The 12,638-nt window shown below is 52.1% G+C and overlaps 1 protein-coding gene across 2 annotated transcripts in view; it reads right to left on the bottom strand.

Moving 5' to 3' along the window:
• IQSEC3 (IQ motif and Sec7 domain ArfGEF 3) overlaps positions 1-12,638 on the bottom strand; it is a gene marked incomplete at its 3' end in the record, with an annotated part of 108,418 nt that overhangs the window by 16,632 nt on the left and 79,148 nt on the right. For both annotated transcript variants that reach the window (XM_079775968.1, XM_079775969.1), the window contains exons 6-7: positions 3,942-4,064; positions 3,268-3,434 (exon numbers count right to left, since the gene is read on the bottom strand). In XM_079775968.1, the coding sequence (XP_079632094.1) occupies positions 3,268-3,434; positions 3,942-4,064 (290 nt within the window). The remainder of the gene's footprint in view (positions 1-3,267; positions 3,435-3,941; positions 4,065-12,638) is intronic.

Below are 12,638 nucleotides of genomic sequence, written 5' to 3'. Positions count from 1 at the left end.
ATAGCCTTTGGACAACAGATTGAACATTTCTCTCCAACCAGCACAAGATACTGCAGTAGAGGTCCCTCAATGAAACAGCTCAACTAAACCACCCTATGATTAGTCCACCATTCAGCAGCCCGCCCATACTCACAGAGTATTTAATCAGCTGTTTAGTGGCTCACTCTTAAATATAAATGGACATCCATTCATCAACTACATATGAGAAAGAAGTGTGGGAAAAACAGAAAACGGAAGCCAGAAGAAATAGAGGCAAGCAGGAAGAAATTGAAACAAGCAAATAAAAATATATCATTAATGTCTCCAGAGATATATAAGAAGATATTGCATCTACAAAGCAAGAATAAAATGCTACAGAAGAAGAACATTTAGAGAAGAAAAAAGGAGTTATTTAAAATGAAAAGTATGACAACAGAAACAGAAAACTTAGTAAGAGACTTGAAAGGTAAGGATATCTTCAAGAAAGTCAACTAGAAGACAAAGATGGCAGGTAGAAAACTATAAACATTAGAAGATCAAACAAGGAGATCTAACATCTGAGTAATGAGAGTTCCAGAGAAAGAGGACAGAGAAAATGGATGGTGAAATGAACAAATACAATATTTAGAAAACTTCCCACAATTGGAGGGCTTGTGTTTCTAGACTGAAGGAACAACCCAGTGCCTAGTACAATAGATTAAAAAAAAAACAACCCACAAGGTACACCTTCATGAAAATTCAGAACAGAAAGGACAAAGAGAAGAACCTATAACTTTTCGGAGAGAGCAAGAAAAAATAATAGCAAAAGGTCAGGAATTGGAATGGCAGAGTGTTCGTTAGCATTGTCAGTTAAAAGACAAAGGAGCAATGCCTTCAAAATTCAGCGTTTAATGTTTCCAATCTGGAATTCTATTCCCAAGCAGATTGCCAATCACGAGTAAAGATAGAAGCCCGGCTGGCATGGTTCAGTGGTTGAGCGTCAACATATGAACCAGGAGGTCATGGTTCGATTCCCAGCCAGGGCACATACCTGGGTTGTGAGTTCAATCCCAGTGTGGGGCATGCAGGAGGCAGCCAATCAATGATTCTCTCTCATCATTGATGTTTCTATCTCTCTCTCCCTCTCCCTTCCTCTGAAATCAATAAAAATGTATTTTTTAAAAAGTGATGGAATTAACCTGATTTACTTTTTTTTAAAAAAAAGGAGTGAAGATAGAAAAAGATATATTCAGACACATGTTTTCAAAAATTTTGCCTCCAGTGTACCTTTTTTCTAGGGGGGAAAGAAAGTGTACCTTTTCTCTCTCAAAGAGGAAGCTATGAAATGTAGGCAACAGAAATCTAACACAGGAGCAAGGTGAAGGATCCCCAGACGATGGTGAAGGAAGATACCAGAATGACAGCCGTGCAGCTGTCCAGACCAGAGCAGAACTAGAGGCCCCCGGAGACACAGCTCCCAGAATATGAAACTCAGGAAATACCTGCTGGGGCTCAATGTGTTTAGAGGAACTTGACACTTGAGATGAAGAGTTTGGAGATGAATTAATGGCAGGTACATAAAGAGCTAAACAAATGGAAAAAGAATACAAGTATTCACTCCAAGAAAAATAGAAATAGAAAGGATTTGTAATCATTTTATACTTCAAGACTCAGCTTTGTATTATGTTTATTCAGCTTTGGATTGTGTTTAACATAAACAATGACATCACAGATATGATGCTACAAATGATGCATGGGGTTGTGACGTGATTTTAGTGGGGATGGGTTAGTGAAGGTAAATGAGAGGGCTAAATCCTTTTATTCCACTGTATGGTCTGAATGTTTATGTACCTGTCAAATTCATATGTTGAAATCCTAATGCCCAACGGTATTAGGAGGCAGGGCCTTCTGAAGGTGCTTAAGTCAGGAGGCTGGAGTTCTCATGAGTGGTATCAGTGCACCTATGAGAGAGACCCCACAGACTCCCTCACCCCTTCCACCTGGGAGGACACAGCGGGAAGCATCAGCTAGAACCAGGAAGTGGGCTCTTGACAGACACTGAATCTGCTTGTGCCTTGACCTTGGCCTTCCAGCCTCCAGAACTGTGAGAAATGCGCCTGTTGTTTATGATCTACCCAGACTGCGGTATTTTATTTTAGCAGCCTGAACAGACTAAGGCAGAAATTAATAGATAACACTTAAAATTTTTTTAAATGAGTAAGTAGCAGAGTGTGAAAGAAACCGCATACCAAAATATATGTACTGTATAATCCCGTTCATATGAAATTCCAGAACTGGCACGACTTGGCAGTGGTGATGGAAGGTCAGAGGAGTTGTTACTCAAGGGCAAGGGTATTGAATGGAACAGAACCTGGGAGAATGTTCCGAGGTGAGGATAGTGATCTATATTTAGATCTGGGTGTGATTACATAGCTGTATAGGAATATAAACATTCATCAAGATCTCAGATTTATAAACCTTACAGTATGCATTTTTTTACCAATAAAAAAAGGAATAAGAAAAAAGAAGCAGAAGGAAGCATGTAATTTAATGATATAGAAGAAACACAAGAAAGAGGGGGAAATGAAAGTGATTGCCCCTAAGGCAGGAGAGTGGCGACAGGGGCAGGGACTGATTTTAAAAAAAAAAAAATATATATATATTATTGATTTTTTACAGAGAGGAAAGAAGAGAGATAGTTAGAAACATCGATGAGAGAGAAACATTGATCAGCTGCCTCCTGCACACCTCCTACTGGGGATGTGCCCACAACCCAGGTACATGCCCTTGACCGGAATCGAACCCGGGACCCTTTAGTCCGCATGCCGACGCTCTATCCACTGAGCCAAACTGGTTAGGGCTAGGGACTGATTTTTTTTAGTAAGCCTTGTAGAATTATTTGACTTTATTAAATTATGTGTTAGAAGAGGACTTGGCTGGCAGATTCCATTCGCTATCTGCAGGGCTGACTTAAATGGACCCAAGACCTCAGAGACCTCAGAAGTTGTGAAGTGGGAAGGAGTAGGCAGTAGCTTTGGTGCCAGGGGCCTAGAGGTCAACCAACGGAGGACAGTCCGTGCAGGGCCAGGGACATTGCCCCAGGGCCCTTGCTGCTTGGTACAGGGCAGTGGCAGTGCCTCCTGGAAACGCCCCAGGTGCCTGGCGTGCAGGCAACTTTCCCAGGCTGCTATGCGTGACCAGGCCCAGAGAGCACCGTCCAGTGCCCTTGGCTGCTGAGAGACAATCTACAATTGTGCTCAAACTCACAGAATTCATACTGAACAGAACAGGCTGCCCCCACCTCCTCACCTCGAAGGTTTCGGATGAAATCCTCCAGCATCATCTTCCGGTCAGGCTTAATGTTGGGGCTGTACATGTCGGTGTTGAGGAGGATGATGGCGAAGGCCAGGATGAAGATGGTGTCAGGGTTGTGGAATTGCTGCACCACCTCGGGGTTGCACATGCAATAGCGCTGGCTGTGGTGGGGGACACAGAGCGGGGGCTGAGGCCTCTCCCCAACCTCCCCAGCTCCAGCAAGGGGGACCGTGGGGGCAGGAATCAGGCTCTCTGCAGGCCTTAGGTCCGGGCAGCTCCCTTCCCCTCAGCACCCCCCACACCCCGCAGCCCCTCACACCACGCAGCCTGGTCCTCTTCCCCTCTGAGGGGACAGGGCAGGTGTCAAACACCCATGGACCCCACCACACCAACCTTGCACTGATGCTCATGAAAGATTTGCTTGTTGTGGGATGAGTGAAATGCACGCAGGCCCCCAGTGCTGTTCCAGCTTGGAGAGCTCGAGGGGCTCTATCCCTTTTCTCTCCCTTCCTCCTTTCTATCCAGCCCACCTCTCCCACCTCACCAGGAGGGCTTCTCCCACTCCTAGGCCCACAGCAGCTCTACTTCTCCACCCCACCTCCCCCACCCCACCTCCCCAGGGGTGTGTTCTGAGGTGTATGAGGGAGGGGCTGCAGAGGGGGTCCTACCTGAAGGCCTCTATCAGCCGCTCCACCTTCTGGGCCTCGCCCTGCACGCGGATGTGCGCCTGGAACTTGCGCAGGGCCTCGTCCAGCTCCATGCCCGAGAAGTCCATCTCATCCACCACGCAGCTGAGGCGGCGGGAGGAGAGTCATGAGGAGAGGTCGGCCCCACACTCCCCCATCCCACTGGAGCTGAGTAAGGTGCGGCCACCAGTGGCTGGAGGACCCCACTCTGCTGGGGTGAGGGAGTGACTTTGCTCCCTGGGACCTCCCAGGCCTTACTCACCCCGAGGGGCTCCGGTTAATAACCGAAGAGACCCTTTCCCATACCTCTCATCTAACACAATGGTTTGTGAGGCAGATGGCTGACTGTTGTCTCCACTTCACAGCTAAGAACCCCAGGCCCAGAGAGGCCGGCAGGTTGCCCAAGGCCACAGAGCTAGGAGGAGGCGGAACCTCCAAAGCCCAGGTCCTTTCTTCTCAACCTCAGAGCGTCTCAGTGCCAGACGAAGGTTTAAGACGTGCAATTTACTCTCCTAGTCTTCAGAGTCCTGCTGGGAGCGTGCATGTCTCCCTCACTTCCTTTTCCAGGTCCCATTGGGGTTTCTGGTGAGGGGACCTCCTCCTGCACCGCCCTCCCATGGGCTCCCAGGTCCTTCCTTTGTAGCCAAGGAGCCCCAGCGCTCAGGGGAGCTGTGGCCATTGGGAGGAAATGACATATCATCTTAACGTGGGAGGGGACAGTGTGAAAAGAACAGCCACCCTGGGCCTGGGCCCACCACTGAATTTTTTGTGACTTTAGTTCACAGACTCACCACTTGGAGCCTCGGTTTCTTCTGAGAAGAAGGAGGTCAGAGTCCTGCTCCCCAAGGGCCCCTCCACCTCTTAAATGCCACCTCTAACCTTGGAGAGTTTGCCTCTGATGTTCCCCTTCAGTGTGTGGGGGAGGAGGTAATGGGGGGCACGTGCCAATCACCCCCACTAGGCAGTCTCATTCTTTTGGCTTGGGCTGCTCCTGGAGGGTCATGCCTCCTGTCCACTGGGTCATGCTTGTCCTCTTTTGGGGAGCCTGTCCCCTGGGCTGTGAGCAGCAAGGCGGGAATGTAGGCCTGGCTCAGGCAGACCTAATCCTCCCTGAGCTTACACATCCTAATAAGGCTCTTGGGGCTGTTCCTCAGCTTCTGCACCCACGCTGCACTCCAATCCTCTCTCCCGATCATTTTATACCCAGCCCCTCGCTGCCCTTTGGAGGTGAGCAGCCCCCTCTCTGCTCCCACAGCCCCTGGAGACCCCACCACGGGGACCCCAGGCATCAATGTCCCCTCACTGCTGTCTGCCAGTCCATGCAGGGCTTGAGTCCAGTGTGTGGCTCAGGACCCAGCATGCCGACAGACTCAGGAGAGTGGCTGCCTGAGCGGAGGGATGAGCCCTGGCACCACTCCCGCCACCATCCTGGCTCCCGTGTTGAGCTGATGCTTGTGCAGAGATCCCGCCCATCCCGGCAGTGCGGTCAATGTTTAGGAGAAAGAAAGGGGAGATGCCCACATGGTGGTGGTCATGGATCGGCTCCCCACACTCCTTTCAGGGGGACCAAAGGGAAGAGGGCACCGAGGATGTCCTCAGAGGGAAGGGCTGGTAAGGGCTCTCCTTCCCCCACCCTCCAGGGCAGGAAGGATGGCCACCTCACGCTGGGAACCTGTCTTTGGCTTGGTCAAACGCAGCCTTCTCTCAGGCTTGTCCATCTGGATAGTGAGTGAGTCAGAGGGTGGGGCTGGGAGGGGGAGGCAAGAATTTGGCCCAAGCATGAGAATTGGCAACATCAGTGTCTGAGCATTTGAGACGGATAACTGGGTAGTAGGCCCTTCAGGTTCAGCCTGATTTCTTGGCAGCTCTTGTCGCCTCCTCCCTGACCCCTCCCCAGTAGAACGTGAGCTCTGAGATCAGCATCATGGGGCCCACATCTTCATGTCCCCGTAAACCCCGCCTGGTCAGGTGTTATAAATCCAGCATGATTGAGCCATACAGGGATGCCAGATGTCCGGAAGAGGTGAACCAGACAGGGAGGGAGGGAGTAATAGGAGGGAGAAGACAGAGACACAGAGGACACCGAGAGTCAGTGAGAGAGACAGAGAGAACAAGGATTGAGAAGCAGAGGGAGAGAGACACACAAAGAGAGGCAAGGAGATGAAGAGAGAGAGAGACAGACAAGCAAAAATGGGGAGAGAGAACAAGAGAAAAACGAAAACTAGGAGAGAAAAGAGGGGGAGAGATGGGGGGAATGGAGGAGGGGGAGAAGGAGGCAGGAGGTGGAGGAGGAAGAGGAGACAACGACAGGACAAGACAGAGGCAATGAAGGAGGAAAACAGCAAAGACGGGACCTGGTGGGCCTCCGTGTGAAGTGGCAGTGGTGTGGGGGGACACATTGCAGCCTCTCGCCCTAGGGACTCCCACCCTGACTCTTTTTTTTTTTTTAATTGATTTCAGAGAGGAAGGGAGAGGGAGAGAGAGATAGAAACATCAATGATGAGAGAGAACCATTGATTGGCTGCCTCCTGCATGCCCCCTACTGGGGATCGAGCCCGCAACCCGGGCATGTGCCCTTGACCGAAATCGAACCTGGGACCCTTCAGTCTACAGGCCGACGCTCTACCCACTGAGCCAAACTGGCTAGGGCTCCCACCCTGACTCTTGCAAGGCCAAGGGGAAGGGCAATGAACCCCAGCTTGGCCAATCTTGCCTGTGGGGCCAGCCTCCCTGGTGGACCCCAGAATGGCCTCTGGTTCCCCTGGTCTGGTGTCTGGCTGCCCCCTGCCCAGGGCCACTTGTCCCTGTGGTCCGTCTACCTACTCCTTACCTGGCCCTGACCTCTCCCTGCAGGCCTCTGAACCCTGAGGTCCTGGCTCAGTGCACCCCTCACAGTGCCCTCCCAGAGCCTCTGTGCATGCATCCTCTGCCGCCGCACTCTGATCCAGGCCTCACCCCTGAGGGGGAGGGGGAGCGCCCAGAGGCCCAGGCACTGTGCACAGTGGACAGGAGGAGGCGGTGGAGCAGCTGGGAGAGGGTGGGATCTGCTCAGCCAAGCACGATGGCCTAGTTTCCAGCCCTTCCCTCAGGTGACATGAAGCCGGCTCACTCGCTCTCAGGCTGCAGCTAAAAGCTCCAGTAATGAGCCCAGAGCCTGCGAGTCAAGGACTGGGACAGAGACGCAGCCAGGTGGAAACACCAGCCCACCTTGGGGAGCGCTACATAAATCAATCACGCCACGGGGATGATGACGTCAGGGGAAGACACCTGGGCCGTGGGGCAGACAGTCTCTATATCTCACACCTTTGAAGGAGCTTGTTAAAATGTAGATCCCTGAGCCCTACCCCTATCTATCTAACAACTATCTGGAGGCAAGGCCTGGGAATCAGCATTTTTCAAAGATTCTTTAAAAATTAAAACTAATAGCTGAGCTGAGTGAGGGGGATCTGGCCCATGTAGAAGCTTTTAAGCTGTGAGTCCAGCAACTCACAGGCCAACAGGCAACAGCTCGTGAGGGCACATGTGTCCCCATCAGCTCTCAGGGGCTGCCTTTGCAGTGGGGTGGTGAGGGGGGGACGATGCAGGTACAGACAGATGCAGTCCCCGCCCCTCCCCCCCACACACACACATTGCATGCTTTCCTCCCTGCAGCTGCCACCATGGGGCCGCAGTGGTTAAGGGGTAGCTCGTGTCCTGGCGTTCTCGGATCCCAGGGGGGAAATATCAGTGTTTTCTGCGAAACCCCCAGATGGCAGCAAGAAGCCGCGCTGCACGGAGGCAAGGCACTGTCACCTCCAGCAGACACATGCTTTCCTCTCTGCAGAGCTGGCGTTGGGCCAGGTGGCCTCTCAGGACTCTCCTCACTCTGACATTCTCTGACAAGGACTCAGCCAGTCTCCACGGCCCTGCAGACGCTCCGGGATGGCAGGAGGCCGGGCATCATTTCTGGCTGGCTTTGGAATACAGCTCACGATGACTGCTTCTTCCCACGTCTCCCAGAGAACCATCACTTGCCTTCCTGGTGAGCCTGTGCCTCCCGGGTCAGGTGGGTGTGCTGTCTAACAAGCCTGCCTGATGGGACCGCACCTCTGGAGTCTCCATCATCCCGGGATCGCCCATAATCCTTGCCCCCCCTCCCCACAGCATGATTGTTTTCTCACCTCCAAAGAAGCAGCGTGGGCCTGCACCTTGACCTCTGCTATCTCTCCTCTCCTCTTACCTTTTCCATCGCTTCTCTTATTTTGCAATATCTAGCAGCACTTAAAATCTCCCCCTCCCTGTCCTCTTTGCCACCCTAGAATTCTCGTGGGGAGCAGATTGTTGACAGTTTTTCAAATCCATCCTGCTGCCTCCACCCAGGACAACCAACTACCGTTTCTCCTCTTAGATCATCTTTAAGGTGAAAAATAATCACGTTTCTGGGTGGTATTTTTTGATGTATAATCTCCCCATTTTACAGAAGGCAAAACTGAGACCCCACAGCGGCTTGCTCCATGCTCCCACAACTAGGAAGAGCAGGTGTCTGGCTTCCTGCTTGTGAGCCCCTCCGCCCTGCTGGGCCCTCTCCACTTCGCTGGGTCCTATCGCTATGGAGAAGCTCCTCCGTGCTCTCCCTGTTCCAGTGCCTCACTGAGTGTACAACCTCCCAGTCCTGTGCGGTGTTAGTTATCCTGTTATTTTTATTACATACAGGAAAGTGACGCTCACCGGAGAGCTGGCCCGGCGGGGAGACTGCATACATCCACTTCCTCGCCAGCATCTCCAGGGCCAGGCACACCTGTCCCTCCCCATGTCTGATGCTAATGTGTCTCTCCCTTGGGGCTGCTCCCTTACCCAGATGCCTGATGGGAGCTATGAGGGGACAAGGGGAAGGGGGGGGGGGACAATTGGCCACAGCCATAGAGTCATGTGCGAGGAGCCACTTCTCCTACAGCAGCCAGCATGCGGCCGTGTGGCCCCCCTGCAGTTTCAGAGCTGGCCTGGGCACACAGAGCCCACGGAGCCCACGGCAGGGGCTAAATTCTTGCCCTCCTACCTCCCCCCTTCTGGTCTGCCCTCCATCTTTCCCTCACTCCCTTCTTTTTTTAAAAAAATATATTTTATTGATTTTTTTACAGAGAGGAAGGGAGAGGGATAGAGAGCTAGAAACATCGATGAGAGAGAAACATCGACCAGCTGCCTCCTGCACACCCCCTACCGGGGCTGTGCCTGCAACCCATGTACATGCCCTTGACCGGAATCGAACCTGGGACCTTTCAGTCCGCAGACCGATACTCCATCTACTGAGCCAAACCGGTTTCGGTGCCTCACTCCCTTCTTCTCCCCTCTCTCCCTCCCTCTGTCCTTCCCTCTCTCTCTTTCTTCCTCCCATCCTCCCTTCCTTCCAACAAATATGCATTTAGTGTCTCCTATGTGCCAGACGCTGTGCTAAGGACATGATATAAGTGCAGACAACACAAACACAGATCCTGTCCTGATGAAAGAAACAAATGGAGTTTAAATAATTATTTCACTATAATTGTGATCAGTCCTATGTAGGCAACGACAAAGTTCCATGAGAGGACAAAGGAGACGCAGTTTATACAGGTGTGTTCAGAAAGGCCTCCTTGAGGACATGACATCTGAGCTGGGCCTGGAAGATGAGTAGGAGCTGACCAAGGGAAGGGGCCGGTGGGAGAGAGCTCGGAGGCAGTGGGGAAAGCACACGCCAAGGCCCTGGAAGGCTCAATGAGGCTGCGATGTGGAGAGGAAAGGGGAGGATGGAGACTGGCAGCCTGCGGGGCTGGGAAGACGGGCAGGGGCCCGACCAGCTAAGAGCTCTGTGAGTCTCGAGAAGGATTTTGGAGTTTATACTGAACGCTGTGGGAGACAATGGCAGGGGGTGACCAGAGGAGTGAAAAGATCCAGTGTGCTGTAAGAAGGCTTCGCTGGCTGTTGGGGAGAGAATGAACAGAAAAAGGAGGGCAGGGAACCAAGAACGAAGGAGGGGCCCAGTTAGGGCACTGCTGCAGAGGTCCGAGGTCGCGAGGGTGGGGTTTGGGCTGAGGTGGAAGCAGTGGAGACACGCTGAACGGACAACCTGAGATACATCGCGCCGAAGAACAGGTGCACCAGGTGATGGAGGGCATGTGGGAAGTGAGGAAACAGGAGTCAACGATGAGTCTCAGCTCTGGCTTGGCACCTGGGGGCCTGTTGCTCATTTTTTAGGACCAGTTGATGATAGGGTGACACAGGTGCTGGAGGAGACAGGGAGACTTCAGTTTTGGACACATTAAGTTTGCGGTGTTCTTTCATACAGTAGCAATTTTTCCCTCTCTACTAAATTCTCATTAGCACTTAATTTTTATTGTCTATTTTACAAATTAAAACGCTGCTTTGACCCTCCTTTGCTCTCTAGAAGCTACTGTTTTCTCTCTTCCTCTTTAGAGCCGAACTTCCAGAAGGCGTCCCTTCCGTGCTGTCTCCGCTTTCTCAACCCCATTCACTTTCACCCGGCTCCAGCCACGCTTCTACCCACAGCGAGCCACTGACACTTCTCCTGTCGGGGCCGCCACTGGCCGCGTGCTGCCAAGTCCAATGGCACCAACTTCTGTCCATGTTCCGCCAGCCTCTTGGCAGCATCAGCATGGTTAATCACTCCATTCTTAAAACACTCCTCTCTTGCTCCCACCACGTCACCCTCCCTCAGGTTACTCGTTCCTCTTCGTGGGCCGATGCTCTAACCACCGAGCAGCACCAGCCAGGGATTAACCAGCCCACTTTTGAGTCCTGCCTGCTGTCTGAATCTGGGTGCACTTGTCTGAATGCCAGTCATGGGCAATACTCACATGACCACAGGTTGTGCTAGCATCTCTTGCAGAGAAGTCAGGTTGTAAATGTTTTATGTTTTACTTGGTATTTATTATTTTAACTTGTTGTCAGTAAATATTTGACAATGTCTGACTTGAGGAATTCTTCAGATTAAAGTCCCAAACCTAGCATCTTCCTCCCCCCAAAACTGAAAATACATGCATGTTATTTAGTATAATTTGCACGCATTACTGTACTGTACACAAACATATTCATATCAAAGACTGAGTGTTCTGAATTCTCAGCGGCTCAGGAGGCTGTCCACTGGGATCTGGCCTCCTCTGTGCCTCTACACTGCCACCAGGCCCCTGCCTCGCCATGCCTCTGGGCTCCACCGACTCCTCCCCTCCCCAAGGCCACTGCTGAGATTTAGGGCATCATCTCCCTCCACAGCGTGACTGCAATAGCCTCCTAACCAGCCTCGTTGCCTCCAAATAATCTCCCAGAACAATCCTGCTAGCACATCATTTGGCCCTGTCACTCCTCTGCTTATATTTTTTTCACGGGTTTCCCACATCACTTGTAGGAAACCTGAGTTTCTCAGCAAAGCAAGCCAGGCCCTGTTAGCTTCCCAGCTTCTCCTGCCCCTTCGGCATACTGGCACCCCTCCTGCCATCTCACTATCATGCCTCCACACTTTTGCACACACGGTTCTTTCTTTCTGCCACCCAAGCCCAACCTGGCAGTCTCCGTTTAATTGTCAATCTCTCCAGCAGTACTCCTCCTCCACCACTGGACCCGGGCACGCCTTCTGTCTACCCCCGCAGTTGTGCCCGTGTCCTAACGTTTACCTGCCTGTCTTCCCACCAGGCTACGCGCTCCTGCAGGAAGAGGCAGGGCTCTGAATCTCTGCATCCCCGTCCACACATGAATCTAACAAACACGTGTAAAATGAGTGAATGAGTAAGTAAGAGACCAAGTGAATGAACGAGACCTCGAGCAACATGGCCAGCTGGGGAAGGAGTTCAGTGGCCTGCACCTTTGGAAGCTCTGCCCTGTGACCCAGGATGGCTGGGCTCACCGGCTTGCTGTGCAAACTCATCTGGAGCTGATCTGACACTTGGAAAAGCTGCCAGGGAACGGCCCCGTGGGTTCCATCGGCAGGCAGCTCGGCAGAGTGGAGTGCAGGTCCTTCCCTCCCTCCTCAGCTGCACACGCAAGTGAGTGAGTGATGATGGGGCACCGGAGGCGATTAGAGGGCTTCCCGCAGGGCTTGGCTGGACCTGCCTCGCAGGTGCTGCTGATGGGCAGTGCGGCAGGAGTAGTGGGGGCTCCTTCTTGGCAGGCCTCCCTCTCCTGTGGGGATCTGCAGGGGCTGCGGCGAGTAGCCCACAAGAGGGGGGGAACCTCAGCACAGATGTCCCCTGCACCTGTGTAAAGAGGTACAGTCGTGCATAAAACGGCTCAGCCCTGATCTGTGCGTGGAATCAGTTTGTGTTGCAGGGAGACCCACATGATGTGTGGTCAAAAATTATTTCTTTTTAAAAAAATATATTTTTATTGATTTCAGAGAGGAAGGGAGAGGGAGAGAGAGATAGAAACATCAATGATGGGAGGGAATCATTGATTGGCTGCCTCCTGCATGCACCCCACAGGGGATCGAGGCCGCAACCCGGGCATGTGCCCTTGACCAGAATCAAACCCAGGACCCTTCAGTCCGCAGGCTGACGCTCTATCCACTGAGCCAGACCAGCTAGGGCAAAAATGATTTCTTTTTTAATGACAGTAAGACCATGTCTGGCAGACAAAGGAACTCGTTGGGAGCTGAAGCTAGGTAATGATAGCAGCAGAACAGACAGCAAAGATCTGGCTGGTGAGGCGCAGGCCAAG

The sequence above is a fragment of the Cnephaeus nilssonii genome, assembly GCF_951640355.1.
Source record: "Cnephaeus nilssonii genome assembly, chromosome: 6".
Lineage (NCBI taxonomy): Eukaryota > Metazoa > Chordata > Mammalia > Chiroptera > Vespertilionidae > Cnephaeus > Cnephaeus nilssonii.
Note: the sequence above shows the minus strand (reverse complement) of the source record. Positions and strands in the feature narration are given on the sequence as shown.